The sequence below is a fragment of the Apodemus sylvaticus genome, chromosome 17 (genome assembly GCF_947179515.1).
Source record: "Apodemus sylvaticus chromosome 17, mApoSyl1.1, whole genome shotgun sequence".
NCBI classification, from domain to species: Eukaryota; Metazoa; Chordata; class Mammalia; order Rodentia; family Muridae; genus Apodemus; species Apodemus sylvaticus.
Window position 1 is genome coordinate 69,774,092 of NC_067488.1, and position 16,192 is coordinate 69,790,283.

A 16,192-nucleotide genomic window follows, 5' to 3' on the forward strand; every position below is an offset into this window, starting at 1 on the left:
AGTTGGGGCTGGAGAGATGGCTCAGCAGTTAAGAGCACTGGGTATTCTTCCAGAGGACCCGGGTTCAACTCCCACTTGGGAGCTCACAACTGTCGGTAACTCCAGCTCCAGGAGAGCCAACACCCTCACACAGACACACATGCAGGAAAAACACCAATTCACATAAAATAAAAGTAAATCATTAAAAAAGTTGTCAGTTAAATTATAAACTGTTTATTGGCCTTTATACAAATAAAGTACATAGTGAACTGAATATTTTACACAAACCCTAGGAAAGTATTCCAAATACAGAATTATGAATCAGGTTCTAATGAGGAAAGATGGGATTTGGTGCCAAAATTCACAGCTATGTATCTGTCACAATCCTGTTGTTCAAAAAGCAAACCCCACCCAGTATCGCCAGGGAAGCACTGAAGAGAGCCATGAGCACAATGATCTTGTGTAGACACAGCCAGGCAGTGACACCTTAGCCCCTGATGTCCCTATGTGATGCCTAGAAGGATGATAGAGCCTAGGGCTATGAGGACCTGGCTGAGCGCCACGTCCATATCAAACAGGCGCTTGGTGTTTCCCTGTGATAAGTACTGTGTCAGCCACTGCCGGAAGGATGATGGGCTGCTGTAGACACCGGGAAAATGTCTCTGCCCACAGCCGTGTCCATAACTGGTAATTCCCATCACAAAGTATCTTTTGTGTTCTGGTAGGTAGCACATTAGCGGTCCACCGCTGTCACCCTGTCAGAGATCCCAAGAGAGTTTGGTTATTTCTTATGCAATCATAGAGTGGAGACGACGTGGCTACAGCACCCCTGTCTGGAGCACCCCTTCTCAGTGTACCCCCAAAGACAGCACAGGCTTTCTCTCTACACTTACTCTCAGAGGAAGCACAGGAGGTTGGCGCACTGAGCTAGAGTCCTGCTGGGATGGCTCCAGGCCACCTGCACAGTACTAAGATGCCCCCCTTAGGGGCAGGAGAGATGGCTCAATGGTTAAGAGCACTGACTGCTCTTCTAAATGTCCTGAGTTCAATTCCCAGCAACCACCTGGTGGCTCACAGCCATCTGTAATGGGATCTGACACCCTCTTCTGATGCATCTGAAGACAGCTACAGTGTACTCATACATAAATCTTAAAAAAAAAAAAGATGTCCCCCTTAACATATTAATCTAACATTTTGGGAAATCAGGACAATATGTATACAGGTGTGTCATCCTGAATAGTATAAATGAGATTGCTTGCATCTTACAGCACAGTTCTCAGGAGAAACATCATTTGGGAAGAATACAATAGATGAAAAACAACTGTCCATTAGAGTCTCTGCTTTGCTTTGGCCTCGTGTGGGAAAGACTCTGTTCAGATGTGAGAAAGTACTTCAGGAGGAGTGCCCTTCACTACCACACCTTGTCCACAAGGGACAGTGTGTCCTCCAGTGTTGAGATTGGAAGGGGAAGGCTGTCAGCAGTGTCCTGAGTCACTAGCTTCTCAAGGTTTATACAGGACCCAAAAGTGCTGGTCATGACTGCTGGTCATGTCCTCACAGCCACAAGGAGGCTGAAGCCATTCTTTCCATGTCTGGAGGTTAAGGATGGGTTCTGAGTATCAACTGGGCGGGCACTGGGTGGTTATTGAAATAACTGGTTTTGATGGTGTTTTCTCAGGGAATGCAATTCATTTAAGCCAAATGTTTCACTGTTCACACATAAAGATTATTAAGAAAGAGAACACAGGAGACATACACCTTAGATTGCAGGAATAGCAATGCACAGGAAGAGAAGAGCCAGGGCACTGTGTGGAGTGCAGAGCGCCTCTGTGCAGTCAGGGCACTGTGTGGAGTGCAGAGCACCTCTGTGCAATCAGGGCACTGTGTGGAGTGCAGAGCACATCTATGCAGTCAGGGCACTGTGTGGAGTGCAGAGCACCTCTGTGCAGTCAGGGCACTGTGTGGAGTGCAGAGCACCTCTGTGCAGTCAGGGCACTGTGTGGAGTGCAGAGCACCTCTGTGCAGTCAGGGCACTGTGTGGAGTGCAGAGCACCTCTGTGCAGTCAGGGCACTGTGTGGAGTGCAGAGCACCTCTGTGCAGTCAGGGTAGTGGGTTTGGAAGCAGCCGTAGGCATAGGAGTGAAGCACAAGAGGGCTGACATGACACGAGGCACTGCTCAGTAGCACAGTGGGCACTTAGAATTGAGAGGTCCGGTTTCCCATATGGAAAGAGAAAGAGTCATATGAGATAAGGCCCGAAGGAAATTGGACTTCCTAAAGATTAGAAACTTAAGGTCCAAATAATATTCTGTACAAAAACAAACAGCTGGGTGTAGGGCTCGTGCCTTGAACCCAGCACTCAGAGGCAGATGCAGGCAGAGCTCTGTGGGTCCCAGGCCAGCCTGGGCTACATATGAGACCTTGTCTCAGATAACAAGCAGATAACAAATGAGGTCAGTGGCAGAACAGTGCAGCAGGCATAAGGCCCTGGCACTGGTCCCCAGTACAGAGAAAACAGACAGCGGACGGAGCGGGAGGCACACTTGTAAAGCATACGTGTAGCGCCAGTTCGCAAAGGAGAAGGCAAGCTTGCTGTGAGCAGCAGCAGCCTCTCTGCTCCTGAGGGCAGGTGCGTGGTAGGCAGACTCCGGTCCCCTCAGCTGTGAGGGAAAATAACTCCTCCTCCTTCAGAGTGGCGTTGGGTTGGGTGGTCCCCAGGCAGGAGAATGAACGAGCCAGTCATGAAAGACCACATGTTGATTATTTCCAGAAATGCCAATGACATGGAGTCCTACAGATTAGTATCTGCCTGTGTGTACAGGTGGGTGAGAAAATGAGGCATGGTTTCCTTTTGAGTGTGTGCGCACATGCATGTATAAGCATGCGCGTGTGTGGAGGTCACAGGATGAAGTCCAGTATCTTCACATGTCATAAATGTCATGGCAAATGAACAGCAGTCGGGACAACCTCAGCTGTCAGCTTCAGTCCTTTCTGGCCTGAGGCAGGGTCTCTCTTGTTTTACTGCTGCCTTCAAGGCCTGCAGGCTGCTAGGGATTTCCATCTCTGCTTCTTCCCATCCCCTGTATTGGCCTTGGATTAGAGGTATGTACTGTGTTCTGCTAGTTTTGTGGGTTCTGGGGAATCTCACATCCTCGGGCACTAACGGAGCCATGTCTCCAGCCCTGACACGAGACTCTTAGATTTCTTTTAATGGTGACAAAAAATGTCCTAAAAGTAGTCTTGAGGTGATGGCTCAACTCTACAACCTCCACTGAGCTACACACTACATTATGGGTCTGGGTGACAAAAAAGGGGAGACGAAGGAGACTAGGGAGGTGGCTCAGGAGTTAAGAGATGTTCTTCCAGTGGACCAGGATTCAATTCCCAGCACCTACAAGGCAGCTCACTCCCAACCATCTGTAACTCCAGTTTCAGGGAATCTGACACCCTCTTCTCTCTCTCTCTCCCCCCCCCCTCTCTCTCTCTCTCTCTCTCTCTCACGCGCGCGCACACACACACACACACACACACACACACACACACACACACCACACACAAATATCCAGGCAAGTCACCCAGATAAATAAGATTATAAGATAGGCATCAGTGGCTCACACCTTTTTTTATTTTTTCTTTTCCTTTTTTGTTTTTTCAAGACAGGGTTTCTCTGTGTAGCCCTGGCTGTCCTGGAACTCACTCTGTAGACCAGGCTAGCCTTGAACTCAGAAATCCACCTGCCTCTGTTTCCCAACTGCTGGGATTAAAGATGTGTGCCACTACTGCCCGGCAGGGGGCACACACCTTTAATTCCAGTACTTGGGAAGCAGAGGCAGGCAGATCTCTGGATTGGAAGCCAGACTGGTCTACAGAGCAAGTTCAGGGCAACTGGGGCTACACAAGGAAATACTGCCTCAAAAACCACACACACACACACACACACACACACACACACACACAAACTAAAACAAAGAGGAGAAGAGAAGGAGCAGGGGGAGGCCAGATTCAAGAGAGATTTTGCCTAGATTTATCCCTATTTATCTTAATAGGGATAAGAACCAGGAAATCCAATCCAAAGTTTGGATTGTTGAAGTAGGAAAAAAACCCAGAATTTTGAATTAGGCCTGATAATTAAGATTACCAGAGCAAAGGCCTTAGTTTGGGTTCCTCTTGCTTTAGAGAACATCTAGGTCTTTGGTCTTACCCTGCACGTGTCAAAGGTCCCATTTTCGTGACCTGCACAGAATGAAGTGTTAGGAACCACTCCACCGTAGCTGCTGTCAGAGTTACAAATCTCCCGAGAGATGAAGTGTACTTTTGCCTCTTGCAAAATGGTTGTGCCATTGCCTGTCAGCAGAATGACAAAGTCCTTTAAGTTACATCTTAGTAACTGCAGGCAACGTTACAGTGCTTTAAAACGTTGGTACGTAGTCCACGTGTATTGACCTACACATGTAATTTTAGCACTCTGGAGGCTGAAGCAGGAGGATTGCTATTGGTTCAAGGCTAGCCTGGGCCACAGAGTGAGATTCAGATTTAGAAAAGAAAATAGGGCCAGTGCTGTGTGGAGTTCTGGCCTATTGTGCACAAAGCCCTGGGTTCCGCCCCCATGTTGCATGGACCATGGGTGGTGATCCCAGTACACAGGAAGGAGGTGTGGATCATAAACGCAAGGGCATCCTCAGCTACATAGTGAGTTTAAGGACAGCCTGGGGTACATGAGACCTTCTCTTTAAAAATTAAGACCTGAAAAACTAGAGTATATGCATTTAATGAGGGTCAACCAGTCTCCTTACTGAAGACAAGGACTGAGCAGCCCCACTGACTGCTGTCTCTGTGTCACTGAACCAAGCTCTGTTTTCCCCAAGGCCCCTGACTGTTCAGAGCTTCTTATCTACACTGTGTCCATGGTTCGCCCAGCTGAGGCCTTTCATTACATAAGTGGACTGTAGACTACACTGTATTTTCTGATGGTTTATTTCCGGTAGGATAATGTTACATGTCAGTGTCCTATTCCAGCCCCTGGTTAAAATTACATCCCTAAGTTTTGCTAGTACGTAGAAACAAAACAGATCTGTATATGTTGATCTTATGCCTGGCCATTTTACTAGACCCTGTTCATTCCTGTTTCTCCACATCCTCGCCTAGATTTGGCATTGAACACCTTTTGGATTGTGGCCAGTGTATGAGATGTGGTGACTTCTCATTGTGCTGTCAGTGGTGTCCGCATCTCTTCACTTACTGTTGGCATCTGTGGGCTGCTTTGGCGAGGGAGCTTTTCAAATCATCAGCAAGTTTCCAACCCAGCCAGCTATACAAGTTGTTCACAGCTCTCGGCCTTTCTCTGTAGCAAATGCTCTTCTCTTAGTCAAGAGCTTATCTCTCCATTCTGAGATGTGTCTTTTAAAGAGAATGCATTTTAAAGATGTATTTTATGTGTACGGATGTTTTGCCTGCCTGCCTGCATGTATGAATGTATGTATGCATGCACACATTTGTGCCTGGTGTGTGGAGTTTAGCAGAGAGCAATGTAGTCCCTAGAACTCAAGTTGTAGATGGCTCTGAGCCACAATGTGAGCTCTAGGAATTGAACCAGGTACTCTGCAAGAGCAACAAGTGCTCTTGACCCCCGAGCCATCTAAGAGCACACATTTTAAAGTTTGGCAAATTTATATCATACACACACATACACACAATCAGTGTACAGTGGTCAGGGTGGGGCTGGGTGTCCTGCCCTACTGCTTTGTACCTAGTTCTCTGAGACTCACACAGCCCAGGGTCATGAACAGTAAATGGCACCTGTTCTATATCGTTACACTGTTACTTTACAATGACTGTCAACAGCTCACTAGGATGACCATGCTCCCGTTTGGTTCCCTGGCTCACTAGTTAGTTTCATTTTAAGACAGAGTCTCCCTCCCTATTTAGCCTGGCTGGCCTGGCACTTGCTATGTTGACCAGTCTAGCCTTGAACTCACACAGATCTATGCGTTTTTGCCTCTCAAGTGCTGGGATTAAGGGTGTATGCCAATTATCCATGCTCTTGGAGTTAGAACATTGCAAGGCGGGGATTTAGGACTGCAATCCTACTGTGCTGCTCTTTTCCTATATGATGTTGTTTTCCTTATCTTCCTTCAAAAGTGCTCAAGAAAAGGGCTGCAGAGATGGCTCAGTGCTTAAAAAGCACTGCCTGCTCTTTCAAAGGTCCTGAGTTCAACTCCCAGCAACTACATGGTGGCTTAGGACCCCCCAATAAGGGCAAGACACCCTAAAAGAGCATCTGTTCCTCTCTTTTGGAATGTGGATATACATGCAGCAGACTACTCATACAAGCAATCAATCAATAGAAACATTAAAAAAAAAAGAAAACAAATGCTCAAGAAAACAGTGGTTTGTTTCCTAAAATTCTCCCATTACTGCCTAAATAACCATAAATAAAAAACAGATGTGTAGGGCACATCTGCCCAGGTTTACAGCCATTTTATTTGGGTGGTTGCTTTGAACTCCCAAGATTCACCTGCCTCTGCCTCCCAGGTGCTGAGATTTAAGGTATATACCAACATGCCCAGCCTCAGCCATCTTTGACAACATAGCTGACACAGGAGACCCTGTCTTAAAAAAACAATCCATAACTCCTTGCTGGGCCCACATTCGATGGAAAACAAGTCTTAGTACTTGCTCTAATGTCTTCCAGACTGACTCCCCTCGAGAACCAGGTCACTATAGTGGTTAAATAACCATGCTTCAGAATCAAAGACCTTGATTTGAGTCCTAACTGCTGCGGCTTTGAGGGGCATGGATGGAGTGTTGGGGGAGTGGGGTAGGGAGGTGGTAGTTGAGTCAGGATTTCATGTAATCTAGGCTAGGTTCCAGTTCATTCCACATATAGCTGAGGACACCTGGGACTCTTGATCCTCTTGGCCCACTCTGGGATCACATGTATGGCACTGTTTCCAAAGACTCTCAGCCTTTGGCATCCATAGCCTCTGTGCTGTGGACAAACCTAGAGCAGCTGGGAAGACTGTCAGACAGACACAGACTTGCCCAAAAGCCTGCTGCTATTTCCAAAGACAGGGATTTTCTATACTCCCTGTCAGGTGTATGGATCAACAGTTGGCGCCTGTGTGTGAGAGAGAAATCACAGGCCGTCATCCTACTTAATCCTGCACAGGGCACTGGATGAAAAGGAAAGTAAACAGAATCCCTGGATCCCCAACTTTCTGATTTAAGTGTGAATTCTCTCATCGAGACTGTGACCTATAGGGACATGAGACTGTCACTACGTCCTGGGCTGTAGAGACACTAGATTGTCACTCTCAAGTGTGAAATTAGTTCAAGTACATTGGTGTGTATAACCAGGATTCCTACTTCTGCTTATGCAAGGAAATTTCTCTCTCCAAAAGGAAAAAAATACAAAGTAAAAATGTTCTTTTTTATGGTTTATAAGAGTGTTGTTTAGCTCTGGGGTCAATAAAGAGGTAAAAATAAAGAAAAAAATATAAGGCAGGGCAGGAATAAAACCTGGTGGCCGGCCTATTTCCCAGTGTGCGCACAGCACTGGATCTGACCCCTGGCACTAATCAATCAGGAGCTCAGAAGAGATACACAAGAGGATATTTATATGTAAATGGATTCCCTCCCTCTGCCAACAACCAGGAAGGCATGTCAGTTGGATTCAGACTATAATTACCTTCTTCTTTGGTTCTTCCCCAGCCACTTATAAAACACGTTGTGTTTTGGTCCAGTTTTTGGAAAACACCAAAAGGTAGACAAATGGGCTGAATATAGTCATTATACCTCACGGCTCTCTTTAAACGGAACAGTGCGATATCATTTACGAAAGTTTCCATAATGAAATCTGGTGGGATGATGATGGCTGTGATCCCTATGCTCCTGGTGTGGTAGTGGCTCCGGGTGAGGTCATTGGTTCCGATCACCGCTCTCCACTTGAGAGGATCTCTGAAAGAAAGCAAATGCTCTTGTTGCCCAGAGGTCCACTTAAATAATTTTCCTTAGATATCAAACTGACAACAAAGTTTTAAGCATATTTCCACGTGAAATAAAGTATAAAATAAAAGCCCAAACTTGATGACGCAGCAGCGGGGAGAGAGAGAGAGATGAGTGGGACAGGACACTCAGACCAGTCTCCAGCACGTGAGAACTTCGTGCTGCCTAGGAGAGCGTGTCCTACTGGTGAACTGAGGACTAAGTTCCTCCACTCGTGGTTTTGGAACAACTACCTGTTTAGAAAGAAAAGGTTAAATCCCTAAAATAACAGAAACCACCAAAGTAAACCCCAAGTGGATTAAAAACTTACAGTTCTTTTCAATAAGTGGTGCTTTCTTTATGACAGGCACCCCGATAGATCTGGCATTTGATTTGAAACAATGGGAAGAGAAGGTAACCTCTGCAGAGTGCGACTTAGCACCCACAGGGCATGGGTGGCAGGGACAAGAGGAGTGCTTGAGTGATGCATTACAGACATGTATAAAAGTGTCACAATTGTTTAATTAATACATGCTAATAAAGATCGTTAAAAGATGTAAGTTTAAAACTTGAAGCTGTGTGACAAGCACATGGGAAGATATTTCCTCTCCTTTTAAAATTTAAGATTTAAAAATAAATGGCGTTCTGCCTGCACATACGTCTGTGCACATGTGTGTGCCTGATGCCCACAGATGCCAGAAGAAGACATCAGGTCCCCTGAAACTGGTGTCTAGGGAGTTGTAAGCTGCCATGTCGGTGTTGGGAGTCCAAACTGGTCCTCTGTCAGAATAACCAGTGCTTTTAACTAACACAGAGCCACCTCTCAGGCCCCTCGTTTTTTGGAAATATACTAGAATAAAACATCTGGATCTTAGCACTAGAATTTTTAAAAATTAAACTAAAAAGACAGGTAAATATACGGCTCTGACATGAGACAGGATTTATTTGTTTTTGTTTTGGGACAAAGTTTTACTAGTTGTCTTGCTGCTGGGATAAAATATTCCAATAAAACTGATGTAAGGGAGAAGGATTTGTTCTGGTTCATAATCCTCCTAATCCATCATGGCAGGGAAAGAAAGGAGACAGGAGCCTCCAGGGCTCCTTGTCAGGAAGGCAGCAGAGGGGACAAGCCAGCCAGGACTTAGCTCCATTCTCCTTTTTACTCAGTTTAAGAAAGGAAAGTCACCTCCCCCAGGGTGGAGCCTACCTCAGCTGACCTAATCTAGATAATCCCACACAGGCATGCTCAGAGGCATGAAATTATACCACAGTTATAAAAGAAAAGAAACCGAGAAAGGAGAAATGACAACAAAGACAGTGAGATCTGTCTTGTCTGCTAGGTGGAAGCTGGCCTACAGAACCCTGGACAGACACCAGCCCATCCCTCCAAACACACTCTTCAGTGCTAGACACACGGCTGGACTTACCTGGCACGTGTGAAGCCTTAGATTCAGCCCCCCAGGAACACAAAACAGCAAAAATCCTCTGCCTTTTGCTAGAAGTGTACATTGGTGCTTAGAGGTGATACACCTATATGCTTGTACAAGATTTACCCACTTTGTCATCAAGGTACTCTGATTTAATTAATATATGATCCAAACCCTTTGGAGTTATGTGGGACGGGGATCGGACCCTTGACCAAAGGGATGGTTCATTGATAAACAGGGCAATGTGGCTTTCACCTAAAGTGAAAGCCAGGCTGGGCCAATCAGATAATTCATCATAAAAGTCGATGAAAAAGTTAATTAGCAGTAGGAGCTAAAAGGCAAAGATTAATATATAGAATACAGCACCATACTGCCATTCCCCCACCCCACCCCACCTCCAGCTCACCAACATCTTAGTAGAGATGCTTCTGAGCTGCAGAGATGGCGCGGGGTCAAGAGTGGACTGCTCTTGCAGAGGACTCAGGGTCTTTCCCCAGCATCCTCACGATGGCTCGAAGCCACCTATAATTCCAGATGCCCTCTCTGACTTCCCTGGGCACCAGGGATGCAGATGCAGATGGTGGACATACATACATACATACAAACAAAACACTTACACGCATAAAGATAAACTGTTTTAGAAAAAGCAAAGAGACACTTTAAGGAAAATCTGTCATAATTGCCCCTTACTGTATGATCACTAGAATGGAAACTGGGAATTCTGCATCCATGTGTCATGGAGGCAGCTTTGGAAATTATGTTTTGGTCACAGAAATCACATACAAACGGGACTTTATGACTCTAAGCAAATGAAGCCAAAGAGTCTCTGTCAGACCTCAGATAATAAAGATTAATTCTGAACTGCCTTGTTTTTAACTCAACCCACAAAGTATGTTTTTACATATACAAATATATACATATTTATTCCCATAGACACAATGCTTAACTAAAGTCAGTACCATTTCTAACTTCTCTCAAGAGAAGAAGACGGGCGTCATATTATGAATACCTACCTAGCCTCTTTAGTGCAGTGAGCAGCTGTGAGGACCCACCTGTCTCTCACTAGGGCACCACCACATATATGCATAAGAAAATCACCATCTTGAATCTGCAGGCTAACCTGCCACGGCCACGCCCCAGTGTCCGCTTGGGTACCTCCTATGATCCGAGACCCTTCTGACGCTCCTCTAAGTGGTGCGATTCCACAACCTAAAGATAAAGCAATACATTATTTGGAATCAACATCCATGTTTTGTGTTACTTCCTAACCTGAATACAATAGCATAATACTTTAAATTCCTATGTAGACATTGATGAGGCAAGCTGAAAATTTGAATGGCAAAGGAATTTAAACAAACTACTTAGTAAGACACAAAAATCAACATAATTTATCAATAACTGTTTTGCCCAAGAATATAAATGTCATTAGCTAAGTACTATGTTCTTTCCTATGTGAAATAGTGACTAAGAGTCTATGATCCGAGCCAGGCAGTGGTGGTGCATGCCTTTAATCCCAGCACTTGGGAGGCAGGGAGGCAGAGGGGCAGAGGGGCAGAGGCAGGCGGCTCTCTGAGTTCAAAGCCAGCCTGGTTTACACAGTGAGTTCCAGGACAGCCAGGTTTACACAGAGAAACCCTATCTTGGGGAAAAAAAAAATAGACTAAGATCCAGCCAGCATGCTAATAGACACTAACTTTTTGTTTTTGAGACAAGAGTTTCTCTGTGTAGCCTAGCTGTCTTGGAACTTTGTGGACAAGACTGTCCTTGAACTCAGGAGATTGCCTGCCTCTGCCTGCAGAGTGCTGGGATTAAAGGTGATAGCCACCACCACGCAGTGGTAGTAAACACTTGTAATCACAGCGTTCAAGAGGATCAGACAGCAGTATCACAAATTCCAAACCAGCCTGCACTGTGGAGTGAGACCTGATCTCAAAATCATGTGTGTGTGTGCATGTGCCTGTGCCTGCATGTGTTTGGGATATAAGTCAGTAGTAAGGGTGTATATACATATCAATCTCTGGCATAGGACAAACAAAAGTTGTAATTGCTAAATCAAGAACTATATCCATCATTCTTGCCACCTAACCTGTTGAACAACTATTCTGAAAAGGTCACCTAACAGCCCATCGAGCCACGAACATCAATAAGTCTGTCTAGAAAATAAGTGCTGAGCATTTTTTGAGGCATCACTGACATGGCTACCAACGGTCTGGGAGCAGCTGAGTCCTGCGTGGCTGAGGTGGGGACAGCAAGGTCCCCGTGTCGGGGCGGCGGGGCTGCGCATGACCAGATACTGCCCTTCGTGACCGGCTGCTCCTCTTCCGGCGGCCCTGGCATGGTGGCCGGTCCCTGCGCCGGCCTGGAGCTCTCCGTGAGGGGCAGCGAGTGCAGCTGGGAGTACGCGAGGGCGCCGCCCAGGCACAGCAGCGCGGCGCTCAGCGTCCATAATCCCATGGCGGCCGCAGGCTCCAAGATGGCGGCGGCGGCGGCGGCGGCGAGGCCCGCGCGGTGCCTGCTGGTCCACCGCCGCTTCCCGCCTTCGCTCGCTCGCTCGGCTGCGGGGCCGCCCAGGGCCCAGCGGAGGACTTCGGGAATGTCGCAGGCTGCAGAGGGAAAGAAGGCCTCCAGCACCTCAGGGTAGGAAGCCGGGCATGGGAAGGGAAGGGAGGCCTCGCCTTGGCGTCAGGTCACAGCAAGCATGCCCGCCAGTCCTGCAAGGAGGGACCCGGCCCCAGAAGACGTCCGTGGACTGCCCACTCATGCAAGCATACGCCACACACCCACGGACGCCCGCCATAAGTAAATATTGAACACTACCGAGCATGGTGACATGCACGCCATTAATCCCAGTTCTCGGGAGGCCGAGGCAGGGGGATCTCTGAGTTTGAAGCCAGCCTGGTCTACACAGAGAAACCCCGCCTCGAAAAACAAACAAGCAAATAAATAAATGAATGAATGAATGAATGAATGAACAAGCAAATAAATGAATGAATGAATGAATGAATGAATAAATAAATAAATAAATAAATAAATAAATAAATAAATAGGTTTAAAAAACTTTGATGGGTGCCGGGCAGTGGTGGTGCACGCCTGTAATCCCAGCACTCTGGGAGGCAGAGGCAGGTGGATTTCTGAGTTCGAGGCCAGCCTGGTCTACAGAGTGAGTTCCAGGACAGCCAGGGCTACACAGAGAAACCCTGTCTCCAAAAAAGAAAAACTTTGATGGGAAGATTGCCTACATATGAATAGTATTCCTTTGATGTGGGAGTATTTCAAACAAAAATGTTAAAACAGCAGCAAGTCATGCTTAAGGCCGGAGCATCTGTAGCCTTTTTGTTTGTTTGTTTCCTAGTTGTTGTAAGGGTTCGAAAATCATTGATGGAAGACCCCTCAAACTCAGATAGCATGCAAAAACAAAGAGTGTTTATTCTGCAGAACCAATTAGCACGCAGAGGTCAGCCATTCTTTGAAATGGCAACCCCAGACAACCCTTATAGGGAACCAGAAGAATTCTAATTTAAGTCAGGCCTTCTGATAGGGAACTAGAAGAATTCTAATTTAATTCTAATTCTCTCTAGAAGAATTAGGTAGTCTAAAATTTTATTGGTGGGTGCTAGGGATCACAGGTGGTCAGTGGTCTCTATTCCTGTTCAAGTCATGTGATGAAATAGGGTAGCTCAGCACAGATGCTCCATTCTGAAGTAAGATATTCCTCTATTTTTGTGGTTATCCCCAGGCTGTTCTTTGGGAGGGGGTTTTATTTTATTCTGGATTTTATGGTCTGTCCCTGGAGCTGGTGTCTTATAGCCTAGTTTCTGGGACTTATGGTCTATTCCTGAAGCTGGTGCCTTATGGCCTTTTTTGAAAATAAGGCCTGGTCCTCAAAATGGAGACAAATGGGGTTTATATCTCCTTTCACTGTAAACCTTGGAGTTTCTAGAAATCATGGAACAGACCTCATTTACAGCGAAAGTCATGTCTTCTCTTAACCCCCTCATGCAACTCTTGTGACCCATTGTCAGCTTGTTTTTCTTTTAAAGATTTCTTTATTTTCATTTTATTTGGCCTTTGTGTATGTATGTAGACCTGGACTTACAGATGATTATGAGTATGGGTGCTAGGTGCTAAACCTAGCCCTTCTAGAAGAACAGTCAGTGCTTTTAACTTCTGAGCCATCTCTCCACCCCCATACTTACCTTAAAGAGAAATGCATTTTATTTTGTGAGTGTGCCTGGGTGAACATGTGCATGTGCATGTGTGGAGACCAGAGGTCAGCCATCAGGAATCAGCTAGCTTCCACAGTCTGGACCCTGGGGATTGACCTCAGGCAAGCTTGGTGACAAGCACCTCCCCCCACAGAGCCACGGTGAGGATGGGGCCATAGGTCTATTTTATCAGATCACAATCCTAACTGAAATGCCTTTGGAGCCACCCTACAGTTCACTTACTAAAGGGGGGTAGGGAACTTCTTGGTAACCCTTTGAGATACAACAGTTTCCAAATTGTTCAGATAATTAACCACTGCTAAGACATTTACATACGATTTCTCTCTGAGAAGCCCACATCACACCCTCTTCTGTGTCTTATCCTTTCCCTCTATCTTTCTACCAACTCCTGTGTTTAAATTTTTTAGAAATTATTTTTATATGTGTGCATGGTGGCATGACTGCTTGTATGTGCACCTGGTTCATGCAGTGCCCGTAGAAGCCATAAGAGGGCGCCAGACTCTGTGGACTCATAGCGAGTTCTCTTACCCAGCCCTCTCTTGCTTAAATTTAGGTTAGAAATCTATTTTTATTTTATTTTATTGAGACAGGGTCTCACTATGTAGCCCAGGCTGGCCTGGGTCTTGGCAGGCACAGATGTAGGTCATCTGTCTTTGTTTCCCAAGTGCTTGGATTAAAGGCATGTACTACTTATATGCAGCAGAAATCTCTTTTTAATAAATTCCAGCACTGTTTCATACTGGCTGATCCCAAAGTTCTTCCCTAGGATAAATTCAAGGACCCAGCTTTACCCTAGTGGAGAGCCCTGAAGGACAGGGACGTCTCAGTGAACTAGCTCAGTGCTGCTGAGAATTCCTAGAGGATAAGGGACCTCTGGGTCCGCTTGCTGGCTGCTGGGCTGTGCCTCCTGCTGTATTGCAATGTGACTGACTGAGCTGATGAAATCCTGGTTAAGGATCTCCTCCCCTCCGCCGTCCTTCATGCCCTCTCCCTCAGCCAGCCAGATTCCTTACCTGTCTGAGAGACTCTGGACATATTCCTTGACATTGCAGCCATCTCAAGGAGGGCCTCTCAGTAGTCCTGGTTAATCTGTTGACAAGTTAGCACCACCTCCACGCTGTGTGTGCTGGCTTTCTTTCCTGCCTTCTGCCTCCCTCTATCTCTCCCTTCCTCTTTCTTTCTTTCCTTTTTTTTTAAACAAACAAACAAAAAACCAGAGTCCTGTGTTTCCACCAGGCTGGCTTTGACTTCCTCAGCCAATACATTCATGTGCTGTGATGCCTGGTGTATGCCATGCTGGTGACTGAACCCACGGCGTTGTGCACCCAAGGGAAGCAAGCTCTGGTGCAGCCGAGCTGTACCCAGGCCCCGTTAGCTATGTTTTGTTTTTTCATTTCTATTGTACTTCATGTATATGGGAGTTTTGTGCGTGCGTGTGTGTGTGTGTGTGTGTGTGTGTGTGTGTGTGTGTGTTCCACATACACTGCCCTCATACTTGTGCTCATGGGGGCCAGAAGGGACCATTGGATCCCCTGGAACAGGAGTTAGACAGTTGCGAGCTGCCATGTGGGCGCTGGGAATGGAACCCTGGTCCTCTGGAAGAATAGCTAGTGTTCTTAACTGCTGAGCCATCTCTCCAGTCCCTCATGTACCTACCTTTCTTAACAGTCTTGAGTGAAGACTGTGTTGTCTGCTTTAGTACATATTGCTGAAGTCTTAAAGACTGATGTCCCATGCTCAGTGTTAAATTATTTTGCCGTTCCTGTCTTGAGCTCTGCTCAGCCTCGCTGCGTGGGCCGTCCTTGCAGGAACTGTGTACTCACTGGAAGCGGTGGTAGCATGAGGGGTCGGTCTTTGGGTAGAGGGTTACGGTGGGGGTCAATAGTGGGCAGCTGCATTGCAAGCATTATAGCTCCAGGCAGAGGCGTGCCAGTGAGGGATACAGGGAGGGTAGTACTTGGGTATAGGTGCCAACATTAGGGGCTAAGCTTGAATCCCTGAGTGCAAAGTAGACTATTTACAGCACTTCCAGTGGTCCCTAGGGATTGACACCCTGCAAGAAGCTGTCCCTATTCATTCAGTATTTTAGCCAAAGGTCTGAGGAGAAAACAGTTTGGGGCAGGCATGTTTCTGTGGGAGGGTTGTGTGCCATTAGATTGGATATGGTTTAGAGTCAGGGCAAAATAATGACTCTTGCTATGACAGAGGATAAGGGCTTAAAAAATGGGTGTGTGCTGGCAAGCTATGAAATACTCTGATGGGGACTGATGAGTGCCTGGTGTCCCTCTGCCCTTTCTCTCTCCATCAGGGTCACATCTCATCAGGTATGTCTGATGTTCAGTGTTAAATGATTGTGCCATTCCTGACTTGAGCCATGTCCAGCTTGGCCATGTTAGCTTTCAAGAACAGCGTTTACTGTAGGGGTTGGCAATGTGAGGGTTTGTGTGGTGGTCACCTTCTGCCTTGGAAGAATCCCCTTCCAGGGGTGACAGGTGAAATGGTTTGATTACCCTCCAAAGGTTCATTCCAGAAGCTTGGTCTCCACTGTGGTGACACTGACGTGTTGGGACATTAAAG

The 16,192-nt window shown here is 46.5% G+C and overlaps 1 protein-coding gene across 1 annotated transcript; it reads right to left on the reverse strand.

Moving 5' to 3' along the window:
- Window positions 1–278: 278 nt before the first annotated feature.
- Window positions 279–11,864, reverse strand: Tmprss12 (transmembrane serine protease 12). The gene is made up of 5 exons (XM_052161107.1): window positions 11,687–11,864; window positions 10,403–10,598; window positions 7,667–7,935; window positions 4,181–4,323; window positions 279–734 (listed from the first exon to the last, which is right to left on the reverse strand). Exons 1-5 carry the CDS (start codon window positions 11,841–11,843, stop codon window positions 483–485), a joined length of 1,017 nt encoding a protein of 338 aa, XP_052017067.1. The 5' UTR covers window positions 11,844–11,864; the 3' UTR covers window positions 279–482.
- Between the last annotated feature and the right edge of the window lie 4,328 nt (window positions 11,865–16,192).